Raw genomic sequence first — 15,101 nt, 5'->3', positions numbered from 1 at the left:
AAGGAGGCTGCCGATGTTAGATAAATAAATATATCACAAAGACGAAAAAAAAAGAGAAATCAGATCTGCAGTGGGGAGGGGGAGAATGAGTTCTAGACTACTTTGTAAAGTTGTGAAATTAAAGGTTTTGTCAACAGGAAACTGTAAATTCAGACTGAAAGTTTTAAGAAATTCAAGTTCATTTTGAACTTGAGTAAGTTCTTAATTTACATTTTTGAAGGGAACTCTGACAAAATAAACTCCAGACTATGTGCCCTGTGGCTATAAGTCTGACGCTGCAAAACTGATATCATCAAGACAATGTCCAGAGCACACGGCTGGTCTCTCATCCGTAAAAATCACATCTAAATAAAAGGAAATAAGATGCTTAAAGATTGATATGTTACATTTTTGGAAAAAAGTAAAAACAAAATGAATGATTCAAAATATTTCCTATCTACCCATCCAGCATTCAAACAGCAACACTGTTGTTTATTTAGACATTATTACCAGGGGGTTCAAATAGGAGAGTGCTTATGATAACTCAAGTTTTGAGTTTCTGATGGCACTACACTGGTAAAATTGAGGGGTAAACATTAGGTACACTATGCATGCTCATATGGTAGTGACTTGTCTATAACATGGCAGCCACAATCTAATGTAAATGGTGGTGGGCTGCAGCTAACAAATGAACACCATTCTGCACTGAAAAAGACTGAAAATGGGTGATGGAGACCACATACTCCTAAGCACTCTATGAGGCTGGCAGGTTTTTCAACCACAGGGGTTGGCAACAAATGGTCATTAGAAGCAATGCAGTTTAAGTTGTGTTGATGTCTGTTGGCTTCACTTTTCAAACCATGAGCTAGTTTATGTTCAGAGCTTGTTCCTTGTAGCAAGGAGAAACAATGAAACCGCTTCAAGGAGAAGAACACTATGAAATACGCAGGCAATGACAAACCAACAGTCAGAATTCATCATATTTCTTAATAATGACCACAAGTTTTGCTGGTAAACCACACATAAATAATGACTTCACACATCATCTACTTGTTGCACTGAACTCACATACCCAGTTTGTCATTTGTTAGCATATTGTTGTTAATGAAACTCTAAATAAACTGCAGTACATTTGTTCATTAAGGCATGTCGCATCTACTTTCATTACTACGTCTTTCATTCATTCATTCTCTTTTCCAGTGCTGCTTTCTTTTAACTATTCTCACTTAGTTGGCCAATACAAAACCCTTTTTTAAACTCACTTCCAATTAAATATTAGAGACAAAATCTATAGTTCTGCAATGTGTGAAAAACAACTAAATTAAACTGGATTGAATTTAAGGCTTCAGCAGCACATGTTAAAGAGATCAGGATCTGGCAACCTTTCCTGCTACATTCTCAAACTGCACAAATCTCCAGTTGTGTGTATAATGTGAATGATTTAATCCCCTAGTGATAAGATTAATGTGTGGGACAAATGTAGGCTGGAGGGTGAGTCATACCAGTAACTGTGTCTTTCATATTTTTGTCTTGTTGTCAATGTTGCAGCATTCATCCTGACCACATTCATCTGTGGCCTTGTGGGACTCACTGTCAGGCAAACATAACAAGCAGCAGACCAAGGCTAAAATCTGGTACTGCACTCGGGGTTCTTTTTATCTGCTAGTTGTTTACTAACAGTGGCAAAGTCCATCACTTGCAGCAGCTCTGTTATCTCAGTGACCCAGGCAACATGAGCAGAATGCAACAGCAGCTGCTTTAGCGTCAGGCTAAAGAGTGTGTGTCTGTGTGTTTTTAAGCCCTCTCTTGTACACATCAACACATAAATAATGAGGCATCATGTACGGATAACTACTATCCAACTCAAGCAACTAATTAAGCTTCATTTTTCTTAGTTTTCTTAGTTGACCCGTGAAGAGGAAAAAAAGTTTGAAATTTAAGTGCACATTTAAGACTTTAAACTTTTGTTCAACCCAACACTTTTTACATTCAAGACCAACTCTGTTGACATTTTGTGATAACCCATGAGTTCATTCATTCATTTTCTATACCGTTAAGTCCAATTAGCCTATCTCAGCAATTAGCAGACGACAGGCAGAGTACACCCTGAAAAGTTTAAAGTTTTACTAACACAGGGACAAATTAATTTTTAAATCTGTTACAACTGCACTGAGGGGCTCTTTATCTCCTTTCTGAGGGCAGGAGCTCATAGTCTATGCAAGATGTGGGTCATGTCATTAATTATTTTACTGACTTGTCTATGAGAGGCCAGCTCATACCTGTGGATCATACAGGAAATTTCATGTGGTGGTAGATAGACACAGCAATTTCTTTTTCAGTTCTCCATACCATCACAGATGCTCTGTGGTGTTTCTGTGCAGAAATGATATTTGGCTTCATTCTTATGTGACAGAGTTTCAGGTTATGTTTCTAGATGCAGTGCTGAAATCTGTTGAGTGAGAGTAGTTTTCCATGGTACTCCCATGCCCATGTGGCTATACTAATTATGGTGTCATGATGGTTTCCTCATGCAGTGCCCCCTGAGGTCAAAAGGCAATTCATATGCAATGGGGCTTCTGGCTCTTGCCTTTGCCCACTTTAATTCCCACAGAAACCTATCCTAATTTAAGGTTGTGCATCCCAAATGACTAAATTATCAAATTTGATTCATTCATATTTTCTAAATACAATGAAGCTAGTTTGAAAATTTCTGTGGGTGTGTCTGTTCTCATTCTGTTTAGATGAAAATCTGTTGTTTTAGGGTTTGCTGTGTAAATCATCAGCAAAACATCATCAGAATCTCACCCTGTGGAGGGGGTCATGATGCAGCCTCCTCGATCAGCAGTCATCCTGCATCCACAGCCGCGCTCTGGGGTGTCATGATTCATGCCAAAGTTGTGTCCCAGCTCATGTGCCAAAGTCACGGCTGCACCCAGTGGGTTCTCAGAGTGATCCTACGATGGACAAACAGAGCACCAAACATTAATTACATGCAGTCTTGGATGTTTGACTGTGTTTTGAGTAAAAAATAAGCTAAACTGAAGTGTACTGAAACTAATGGAAAAAGACAGAAAACAAATTGAATATAAAGACTATTTTTACGCAGTAGCTCTGTAGCCCTCCCCATCCTTCTTCTATTACTCATTCTCTTCATGGAGGTCTGAATTCATCTGCTATTTCACTCCCCCTGCAGACCCAATCACACCGACTGCCAGTGGAGACAGCTACTGCAGAAAGCTGCAAAAACCTATTGCTGTATGAATGTATTGATAAGCAAGACAACAGCCCTTCACCTGCCACACAGAGGCAAATAATGGGAGGCTGGGATCAGGCTGGGTGACTGAGAAATTAAACCAGTGTATGTCTGCCAAGGTGACACTGAAAACTAGGTAAAATCTGTAGAGCACAGTTTAAAACACTGACAATAGTTGAATCATTGTGATAGTCAACAAACATATGGAAAAACATCAGGTTAAATCAGCTGTTTCATCTACACATCTTTGCGGAGAAGAGGAGTAGATTAAAATAGTTAAACTGATGTATACATGCTTAGTAAATGTTAAGCTTCTGCTAGCAGCCCACGCATGTACCAGCCACCAAAACCTCATTTTGTTGTGCAGACCAGAACCTTTCGTATGCACTGGCCTCTGATATGGTGTAAGTTCAAACCAGAAAAAGATATGTTTGGCTAAATTAAACACAAATGTCATGTGCAGCCCAGAGAAGCATGTTTCTACCTTACTGATAGCTGCTGCATAAAAGGTGACACAGTGATTGCATCTCTAACACAGTTTATATCATATGAATGATTAAAATATTCTAATCTAGCAAAGTATAAGAAAAAGACCACCTACATACTATTGTATATCCTACTGTACTGTGGTTCTCTGCCCATGTTCATGAGAAAATGCTTCCTTTGAAAGCAAGATCATCAGTCAAAGTTGAGGTCAAGCTGAGCCACTTCCTGCTCTGATTAGAGACCAGCGTCATGGGAGCTGCTCTCTGCCTTTTAACAGGAAGGATGGGGAATCTCTTTACTGCTTCTGCCATATTTATCAGTAGAGTTTGCTTTTGTACTGCGTGTGTGTAATTCATAGCTGAGTACTCCAGTGGCATATGAGTAGAAATAAATACAACTCATGGTAGTCCCAGTCATTACTTTGAAGCAGCTATAAGGCGCTGTTATGAAGGTGAGAAATGAATGTGTTGGTTACAGCTGTGAAACCCTCTGATAGTCATCCTGATATTATTATCATCCACGTGAGAAATTGAGCCATGTGTCCAGAAAACATTCACAAGCAGACCCATGTTGAAAGAATAAATAACCAAATACAAGATATGTGGCAGAACATGTGGTTGAGTATGGTTTGAGGAATAGATCATCTCCTCTGACTGCTCTCTCTCTGCTTATGTGGCCCTTTAATCTTGATCCAGGCCATCTGCTCTATGGAAGTAAAGGGGAAAGTGAAACATCTGGAAAAGCCTCATCACAGCAACAACCAGCAGAAAACACGTTTATTAATGGGAATACACATCTGGGCAGAGGCAGTAATGGTATTGGGCTGATAACCACTTTGTGATTTGGCATGGATGTCAAGTGCTATAAGAGGAAACCAATTTTACTATGTGAAGTAATTCTGTACTAGAGATGATGCACGGCTGTGTATGAAAATGCATTCTGACTCAAATGTGTGCTATGTAGGAGCTGGAATAAACAATTAATCACATCTCATAAAAATGTAAATGTGGTTGTGGTTCAAGTGCCCCACCAGCCCTTTTTTACACCAACCTCAGACAGCAGCTCTGCATCCAGTATGATGTGAATAATTTCAACACTCATTCAACCCATATTTGACAGCTGTTGCCCTGCTTCAACACTGCATGACTGCAAGACATCAAGGCCTTGGAACACAGTGCATGTCTGCAAACCAATCCTTCTAAGTATACATTTATATATACTGTTTTGTGCATTTGTGTGTTTGTTAATAATGTTAAGCATAAATATCATTATGTTATTATGCATGATTTCCTGTCCATAAGTGCCCTTCTAGCAAATAGCAAACACCTTCCCTTCTTAAATCATACCTGGATTGTGTTAGCCTGCTGAATCTGGACAATGTTTGCACTGATATAATCGGGCTATACAGAGGAAAAGGGGAATGGAGGCTGAAAGAGGGAGCAGGGTGCAGGAAGAGAGTTTTATACTCACCATGACAATGCCTCCAGACTGCTCCACTGTGCACATGCTCATAATGGGTGCCATGCCGATGGTAGTGCCTTGGAAGTAAACTCCGCTGCAAAAAGGGACAAAAACATGGGATTAAAATGTTACAGGAGCAAGATGATGGTCATAGTTTGGCAGGTTTTAACAGTGTGCTCAGAATGTGTTTGGCAGTCATAGGTATGTAATAAAATTTGACTATTAATTTGTTGTCATTTGTTAATTATTTTACTATTATTACATTCATTTGAAATATACTGTCTAAAACATGTCAATCTTGCTGGACCCCATTTTTGCATTTTACTGGGCCAAATCCACAATCTTCTTGTGTTTTTTTTTCAAAAGGTTATGATCCTTTCAGATTTCTGAACAATTTCTATTCATCTTTTGTGGTGCTAAATAAAGCTAACTACCTTATTATATTGGCTCTGTGAAACATAACGGAGATTTGTCAAACAAACAGCCTTTCTGTTCTTTTCTGTATTATCCCTCTTTTTCTCTGTCACGATTTAGCAGAATCAGTAATATTACTGTTTATTCTGGTGGAAGTTACAAAAACAATTAACAAAAACAAAAACATCCCAGAGATTTCTTGCTTCAATTTGCTGTGTTAAATTAAATGTCCACCTTATGAGCTGAGCATTGTCGTGAGGTTTCTGGGGCAGCAGCTTCATTTTCCTCCAGTCCAAGAATTCATGCAAGGTGGTGAAGGGATCTTGAGTGATGGGACATTTATCAGAGTCACTCCACACCTCTAGACCCACCAGAGCCACCCGAATGTTGAGGGCCCTGTAGAACTGAAAGGTAGCATTTTCCAAGCAGAAAGAGTCAGCGTGGATAAAGAGGTTGGGAGATTTACAGAGCTTTGAAAACACAAATGATCAAAAGAACTTTAAATCAATAAGTGAGTAATATCACAGCTATATATATACTTTCTGATTAGGTGGCTCAATGTGCATCACCGAGAGCATTTCTTGTTTTTTTTAGATAAGGAAAGCAGGTTTTTTATGTCTATATCAATCTCTAAAATAAATCCATCTGCCTCCCGTGTCCTCCAGCTGTAGATTCATAGCCCTGAGATGGCTGTTTTAGAGGGAAATTAATATATCATACATCCATCCCATTAATATCTGCTGTCAACAATATTTTTATTGTAAAAGTGATTTATTCCACCTTCTTATAGGGGACAGGATGTTTTACCTTATCCACGTAATTGGCTATCTCTGCCAGTCTCTGTTTAACTTTGTCCAAATCCTTCCCCTGTTTCTGAAACTGAAAACAAAACACATTATGAGCTGAAACAAAATGGAAATTGTGTTCACAAGCAGCAAATGACTTAAGTGACTCCATCATTTTCCAAACTAAGAACCATGAAACACCACAGCACACACGCAAAGGCAGCATTTTGTATGAATCACTGCTTAAAATATTCACAAGCAATGTTTTTTTTTTCTGCAGTTTAGGCAAGTTTTCAAGCTGTGGCCATCTGGATCTAGAAAAATTTCCTGGTGCTACAAAGACGAATGGCAAGGCTGCAGAGAGCAGGTGTGCTGGCAGATATGACATGCTGCAAAGCTTTGGATCCAAACTGCAGCAAAGCAAAACGGTGTATTCTCACTCCACTGTGCATCATGTGGTGTTAATGCTGAACCTCAAATCTAATCTTTACAACATAATTGATCTCTTACACACTAAGAAAAAAAATCCTTTCTTGACATCCTGGTAAATGGTATTGTAGGGAGCTGTTTTGAGGAAACCACATTGTGAACTTGTCAGTGCTTACATGAGACTCAGCTCTATCCATGTGGCTTTTTTCTATTTCCTGTATGATCCACAGGGAGAATGAAAGCACAACTTCCTGTCAGAAAAAAAAGCTGTTGCCAAAGGACTAAAGTGGTTTTTGCACACTCACCTCATTTTGCAGCTCCAGTGGGATTTGATCTACTGTTACTGCAGCTTTCCCTGACTATTTTTTACTATGTACAACATATCAGGAAAGATTGCTGTGTTTTCAGTGCATGTGTCTGTGAAAAACTGTGCAAATGTGAAAGGAAGTGAAGAACGTGCATTACCTCTCTGTTATCTGCAACAATGATCAGCTCAACGTATTTGGTTGTCTTCTGAGTATGCCTTTTATGCTGAGGTTAAAAACAAAAGATGCACACACATTTAAAGTTGGAACATTTGCAGACAAACAGTTAACTCAAGAGGATCTTTTTTTCCACTTGATCCTCCCAAAGATTTAGAAATTGTAGCATCTTGTATTGCTTTTTTGTGGGCTTGCATTAAAAGCTTCAAGATGAACCCTTTAAAGCCAGCAGTACCTGAAAAATAGCCTTTCTGGAAACACAGTTACATCTTCTAGCCAACAGATATTTGACAAACAGATGTAAGTCTTGTGTCTTTACAGTAATATGAAACTAGGCTGCTGGTTAACTGAGTTAAGGATGCATTAGAAACTGTTGGTCACTGTGGGTCAAATAATTATTAACATAACTAAATTTGTTACTGAGCCACATGACTATGGGAATGGAACACTGGTTCCACCCAGGAGCCGGTTTCCAATTTTCCAAAGCATCGAAAATGTGCGCCACCGGGCTTGTCAGCGCCTGTATCGTTGCCGACAGGTGACAGAGATGTGCGTCTGTTCTTTGCCAGAAGAGGCGATCCAGATCATGGCTACACTTCACTGAGAAACATGACATTAGCCCAAGCAATAATGTCTGGATTGGAAAGACAAACAGATCATAGGACAGACTTATATTGTTGTGGGGAGAAGTCCGCAGTCTAATCACTACTCTGCTTCAGGCTACTTATGTTAGTATAGAGTACTTGCTGGAGGTCTCCCTGATGGGCAGCTGCAGTATAATCTTTTTATTTTAATATTTAGTTCAGTAGTTAAATAAATGGGATAACTTCCTGCTTTCTGTGGATGTCAGAGAGTTTATCACTGATGAACTGCAAGTTTTCCTCCTAATGATAAAAATATCCCTGTTGTATCTCTAATAGTCTGTAGACTATTAGCTGCTGTATTAATTTTCCTTTTTCAGAACACATCTGTAGTTTTGCATCTATATCAGTTGGAATATATTATAGATCTGAATAATTTTGTATGGAGTTTACAAAGATGCTAAAATCAAAGTTTCTCTTTTTCAAAGAATATTAATGAGACAGTTTTTTTTACTCTGTAGATCCGTGTGGTATACTTGTTTTCTTATGAAAAAAACTGGGTCAGGAATCAATAGGGGAATTGATAAAGAACAAGATCAATAGGCAGAATTGAGAATGGCATTGGTATCAATAACATTTGATCAATTCCCATACCAACACATAACACACATCATTAATAAAATATTTTTAATTTTAATTTCCTTTTCATTGAATATTAAATGAGTGTTTTAGGACATCACACAATAGCAACTCCTTTAGCATCAAAATTGTAATTTTGAAGTCTGAACCACCGCTCTTCTATAAACCCAAAGATGACATACTGTATTACTCAGGGGGTCGTTAAGTCCTGTAAATGGCCAAGGCACTTCCTGACTCAAATGGAGTTTTTAATGTTTTGAAATAGGGGCAGATGGATTTTGCACCTGCTTCAAGCAAATCACTAGCCAAACCTTCTGCATGGGTCCTTGACTCTGGGCTCTTAACACAGGATAAAATGCATGTCAAACCAAAGGCAAACCTGAGGGAACCTTTGCAAATCTGGGTGCTTGCCAAAATTCTCATCTTTGGTCATATGCCCATGTTTCTATCATCAGTTGAATGTTAGCAGAAATGTTTGATGATGACATATATTTGATGTTTATGTGGCATTGAACAGTTATGTCCAACGACTGCTGTGCAACAAAAGCAACACTGTAATCTTACCCTTGTGTGGAAGGACTGAAAGGGGCTTTTCATGTGGTTTTCAGGGGCAACAGAGGACATGTTGAAATCATGGCCACAGGCTCCAGGAGTCAGTCTTAGCTCTTCCACTCGGTAGATGAAGTGGGCCCCCGAGTCACGACCAGACACAGGCTCAATGATAAACGTCTTGTTTTCAACTGCTATGAAGCCTCTGTAGAGACAGCAGTTTAAGTAGGAAAACAAAGCTTCAAAGCACGAGCAATTTCTCAAATATAGAAATTTATTGTGGCTCTCTCTAATGGAATATGTAGCTGTTTTTATACAAGCCCACTTTTACTGAGCTATGTGCAAATATCTTGATCATGACACTACTATACAACACAATTCCACAAATCAGCACAGAAACATTGAAACTGAATCTTCTTTATATGCATTCCTTCACTGAAACATCTTTCAAGTCAGATCAAAATCACTTAAATGTTCTGAGTCATAAGAAGCTGCTGTGTTGATAAAAGCTTATCATGGCAAACTCTGCTCCCCTGGTGATTAATTAAACAGGAGATAAAACTGTGAATCCCAAAAGTTTGGCTAAATTCCACTTCATAAATCTTCAAATTGTGGTTAGCCATTACCCACAGCCAGATGCCAATTACTGACAAAAGTGCAAGCAGATTTTTACTGAATACCTCTGCGAACAAAGACATTTATGTGACATTTTCTCCTATTCCTGCAAACCACACACAGACTTACTGACAGCACCCTTAAGGGGCTTAAGAACGTGCTGCTGTGCTGAGTGGCTTAAGTAAATACAAACTCTGCAGCAGCAAATAGCGCTTAAAGGGCAACTTTGAATACAAAATGATTCTTGTGTTTCTCACCGAAGGCCTGAGCAGACACTGACAGTAACATCTGAGTTCGGATGCTCCTGGACTTCCCCATGGTAGTAGCAGTTATTCTAAAAAAGATCATATAAAAAAAAAAAACCTTGACATGACATAAATAGAAATACTTCTAACGATAGCTTCAGCCACTGAAAAACGATTAAAAACAAAACAAACAAAAACTAAAAAAAAACAAGAGTATTATTCTATCTGACTTCAAAAGACTAAAAGAGAACAAGACACATACTCCGTAGAACAGTCTCTCCTTGAAATTTAATGCAGCCTACACAGCTGAAGAGAGAAGGAAAGCTGACATGCATGCGAGGTGACAGTCATACAGTAATAGTTTATCTTTTATCTTTCCATCAGAACAGTCTGAAAGAAGGAAAAGAGAACATTTAAGGCTCCTCAGACAGTGAAAACACTGATGTCTGAGTGGAAGTAGAGCGGAGGAAATGACATGTCATTAAAAGAGAGTACAGACCTCCATTTACTGTCAAGCAGCTCTCTAGTCCTCTTTATTTATCTGTAGCTAGCAAGCATGCTGACCATTTCTCTTCCCAAATACCATACAGTTTAGCAAGCCAGGTGATAATAATCTCAGCTCTAATCTTTGATTTGTTTTGGAGGCTTTAGATAAAATTAGCCCAGTTTAAAATTTTACAAGTCTTTTCTTACTGGATGTGGTGGATGAATGGTTAATAACGTCTTCTCTTATCCAAATTACCAGGGTTTAAATCCCATCAATAGCAATCTATTTTTAGTGAATATAAAGCATATGCATGTGCTCATGCATGCGTCCGCTGGGAGGTGCTTAACAGAGAAGGACGAGAAGGGAGCTCCACGTCATTTATTTTTGACTTAACAAATTTCGTCCATGCTTTAAGGATTTTAATTATTTTTTAGGTGTTGAGTGGAATTTATTTACAGTTTACATTTTTCCACTGATCCCTGATTAAATTGGCAGATTGCTTGGCTCGGTGACAGCAGGTAATAAAAGTGTGCAGCTGCAAGAAGCTTATCTAAGACAATGCAGCAATTCTGCCTGACAGCCCAAAGCTTGCAACATCCTTTGTACAAAATTAAAGGTAAGAGAAAGAAAGTGTGTGGAAAAGTGTTTGCACAACTTTGTGAGTAGCTGTCAGTCGCTGCCAAATTACCAAACAGCTCCTTCAAGCTGTGAGCAACCTGTCAAACTGTCCTCACAGCTGTTCAGTTAAACACGGTTTTAAGCCCAACTGAGAGACAAGAGGGGCATGACACAAAATTTTAATAACTTGTGCAACCAAAGAAATGATTATTTCCTCAAAAATGGATGTTATAAGTAGGGTTGTCAAACAATCTTATTATTCACAAGACAGCTGTGGATTAATCACAATTAATCACAAATGTAAACACTTAGCTGGTGGTCTGCCGAAAGCTCCTGAAATGGCAGCCTAAACAAACATGTTTGATGTTGAAATGACAGCGTTTTTATTGATTATTCCATCTTTGTTTTCCTAATACTCAAACTTCCCGTCTAAAGGGCAGACAGGGTTTTTGGCAGGTGTGACGACTGAGTGATTTATTACATGATATATCAAATGGGTCATCCTCTAAATGTGATCTTGAAACTATCAGAAAATTATAAATGAGTTTTAAAGTGATTTTTGGTAGATTTGGTTCGCCGCTGTGACGAGGCACCTACACGCCCAAAATCAGCTTCTTTTGCACAGATCATGCCAAATTCAGACTTTTAATATGGAAGGAGTAATGACTTTGCTGTTTATGTGTTAACTAAAATCAACCTAAATCCACAGATTAATCATTTTGCGTTAACGTGTTAATTTTAACAGCCCTAGTTCTAGCCCTAGTGGACTGATTTCAACCAGTCAAGTCTGGCAGTTAGTAACCTAACAAATCCTGATGACACTGCTGGCTAAATAACAACCAGAAAAAAAAACAGCTTATCATCAAGTGGGCCACAGGATGGATGTCCTGCTCAGCAATGGCCAGAGGCTTCCAAACATACAACGGGTTACAAAGAAGCAATCACATGCTGCTCTGTTTGAGTCAATGTTTGATTTTAAACAAAAGCCTCATAGACTGTGTACATTTCTCTCTATCTTTTTTTTTCAAAAGCTGATCCTTTCCAAGAAAAACATTTGTCTCCTTGAACGTTTTTACACTGCAACAGCAGAGCGCTACTGCATGTCAACTTGACGTGACCGCATGCCCTTGAGTTCTACCGTACCGTGAAGTTGTGAGCGCCCGTGACTGTGCTGCCATCCTCCCTGTAATGTGTCTCAGTGTAGTGGCTCGCAAAAAGACCCCTGCAAACAGAACAAAGAGAAAACAGACAGACCAAGCTTTATATCTGCACTGAATAGCTGAAAGACTGTTTTCTGAGCTCTGCTGGACTTTTCATGTAGTGTTGTTGGTAAGCATTTGGGGGATGATGTGGATGAAAGACTTGCTTTTCTGTAAATCTCTATTAAATGAATTTTTACATGCCCTTAAATCCCCTGGCATTCAGCTTGAGCTGAATCCCCGCTGAGACAATAATCTATACACGTGAGTGTGTCTGAACATATTTGAAACTGTGTTTACATGCATTTTCCTTTTCAGGGCATGAACAGATGGATATAGAAAGCTCCACCCAAAGCTCTGGTAAAGAAGGAACACCCATCTTTTGCAGCTGCATAATCTCACTGCCATCAGACAGGATGATCTCAGGATATGTGTGAATGTGTGTGTATGTCCAAAAGATTGTTGACTATTCATACATTTAATATCATTCATTAGGGTTGTGGGGGGGGGGGGGGGGGGGGGGGGGGGATGGTGGAGCCTAGGAAGGGTGAGAGGAAGGGTACAACTTGGAGAGGTCACCAGTCCATCGCAGGTCCAACACAGAGAGACAAAAAACCATTCACACTCACACTTAGAGAGAATTTAGAGTAATCAATTAACCTAACAGGCATGTCTTTGGACAGTAGGAGGAAGTCAGATTACCCAGAGAGGGGGTTTGCATGCTCTACACAGGGACAGCATCCATACAGAAAGGCCGCTGAACCCCCCCTCTAGCTGAGGCTCGAACCAGTGACCTTCTAGCTGTGAGGCTGCAGCGCTAATGACCACACAACCCATGCAGCCCATCCTGAGCTCAATCCAAGTTTCATATCTTCACTGTATGTTTAAAGTTCATCTTTTATGACCCATTAAAAAAAGCATCAGTCCTCTGAGCTCCGAGCTTTATCACATTTAACTTCATTAAATACTTATTATCGCTTTAATGTGCCTTATCATGCTATTAGCAACCTCTAAACCAAATCTGATAAGCCAAGCAGCCAGTAATCACTGTGAAGAGCCTGCAATGTGTCATTAAAAATGGATGGCACGTCAGAGGGTAATGTATGCTTAATGGAAATATCACAAAATATCTAATTATATTTACACTGAACTTGCAAATGCAGTGTTTTAAAAGTGACACCGATGAACAGCAACTTTCCAACAACTACAAACTAATATTTTAAATTCACTATTTGCACTAAAGATGGGATTTGTGTCATGTGCGCGGTAATTCCTACTAAATGCTCCAGTGCTGCATTTTTGGGGACATGTTGGGAAAGCCAGCTTAGGGCAGGGTGGCCTCTGGTACCAAGCTACAGTATTTCACAGAGAAGCTGCAGGATTAACATGATGGAATCTTATTTGTTCAGATTTCAGCTGAAATCTGAAATCAACTCCTTGGCAGGAGCACAGAGTTTATCAGGCCACGGATGTTCACAGGGTATTTGTAGTCTGACCTCTTTGGTCACCTTTTGATTCACCAATGTGGAACAAGATATATATAAGTACAGACAAATTAAGCAAGCTGGAGCCTTTAAAACAATTTAAAACAGGATGTGCATCTCATGATTACTTGAAATAAAATAAACATATGAAAAGTAATTCTTACAAAGCAACAGAAATAAGAAAGAATGCAGGTTGTATATGAATATTTTCATCAGAATAATCCTCTTTTTGCAGCAATACGACCCAGTTCTGTATCTGTGTTTGTCAAGAGAAGTCAGTTGTAATTTACATGGAGATCACTAGATGGCAAATGGTCAGTTCATAGCAGAAACCGAGTGTAAACTCTCTAAATCCTGTTGTTTTTTCTTTTTTTTTTTTTTTTTTATGCATCGTCATTTTACATAAGAAAAATGATAGTTTCAGTCTTAATCTATCTGCCTATACCACAGCCATAGTAGAAAACTTTAGGAAACACTTCAATATGTAATTAATTGTAACGTCTCTGAAGTTGTTTATGATCTGCCAATCTGGGGTTTATTGGTTTATTTTTCTCTTGATTTTTCTACAAGAAACAATAAACAATACATAGGTGCGAACACTGCAATCAAATGATTTATTTATCAAGCTGTTTATTCAATAAAGGCTATATTATCTATTATTTTGGATAATTTTCTGAGTTTAATTTATTTTAGATTTATTTGATATTTCATTTTACAGTTTTATTTATATTACATATTTGCTTTGAATTGCAGTTTTAATTTTTTTGCTGTATGTTTACGGTCTCTCTTTGAATTTTAAGGTTATACAAATAAGGAAATAAAGATATGGTTTTTATTAAGTCTTAAATTTGGTATATGTAATTTCTGAGGAACAATAACAGATGGCATATTACACCATAGAATTATTTACTTAAAAAAAATTAGGCCAAAGTGTAGAAATAGTGTTTGCAAAACTAAGTACATCATTACTGCTTCCATTGGAATAAAGAGGGTAAGTAGGAGGTTGCTGCTGATCAAATATACTTGATGACATAATCAGTAGAAACCCAAGACAACAAAGGAAAAGAGATTAAGTCTATAAGCAAGGCAATTAACAAGAAGAAATATCAAACTGGATTTTACTGTTGGAAAAAGTCCAGAGAAAAAACAGGGTAACAGATGGATGCAGAACATGCTATACTGTAGCTATCCAATGGTTAGTAATAACTGATTAGCTCTGTGTCACATTTGCTTTGTTTGGCTCTGTTGGTTGCTGATGTTCGGATTTATAATCATGAAATAAAACACAAACATGAACATTTCTTCATTTGCAGTCCTGCAAGTTTTAGAGCCGCTGAGCAGAACTTGATGAGCTGTTGGATCCATTTAATTTGAATGAGGTGTAGCAGGACGGTG

At 38.6% G+C, this 15,101-nt stretch overlaps 1 protein-coding gene across 2 annotated transcripts in view; it reads right to left on the bottom strand.

Moving 5' to 3' along the window:
* Nucleotides 1-15,101, bottom strand: part of adam12b (ADAM metallopeptidase domain 12b) — a 92,855-nt gene that overhangs the window by 37,683 nt on the left and 40,071 nt on the right. For both annotated transcript variants that reach the window (XM_042010832.1, XM_042010833.1), the window contains exons 4-11: nucleotides 12,167-12,245; nucleotides 9,931-10,007; nucleotides 9,074-9,263; nucleotides 7,273-7,338; nucleotides 6,401-6,472; nucleotides 5,828-5,997; nucleotides 5,189-5,273; nucleotides 2,785-2,933 (exon numbers count right to left, since the gene is read on the bottom strand). In XM_042010832.1, the coding sequence (XP_041866766.1) occupies nucleotides 2,785-2,933; nucleotides 5,189-5,273; nucleotides 5,828-5,997; nucleotides 6,401-6,472; nucleotides 7,273-7,338; nucleotides 9,074-9,263; nucleotides 9,931-10,007; nucleotides 12,167-12,245 (888 nt within the window). The remainder of the gene's footprint in view (nucleotides 1-2,784; nucleotides 2,934-5,188; nucleotides 5,274-5,827; nucleotides 5,998-6,400; nucleotides 6,473-7,272; nucleotides 7,339-9,073; nucleotides 9,264-9,930; nucleotides 10,008-12,166; nucleotides 12,246-15,101) is intronic.

The sequence above is a fragment of the Melanotaenia boesemani genome, chromosome 16 (assembly GCF_017639745.1).
Source record: "Melanotaenia boesemani isolate fMelBoe1 chromosome 16, fMelBoe1.pri, whole genome shotgun sequence".
NCBI classification, from domain to species: Eukaryota; Metazoa; Chordata; class Actinopteri; order Atheriniformes; family Melanotaeniidae; genus Melanotaenia; species Melanotaenia boesemani.
This window is presented reverse-complemented; position numbering and strand designations above follow the sequence as displayed.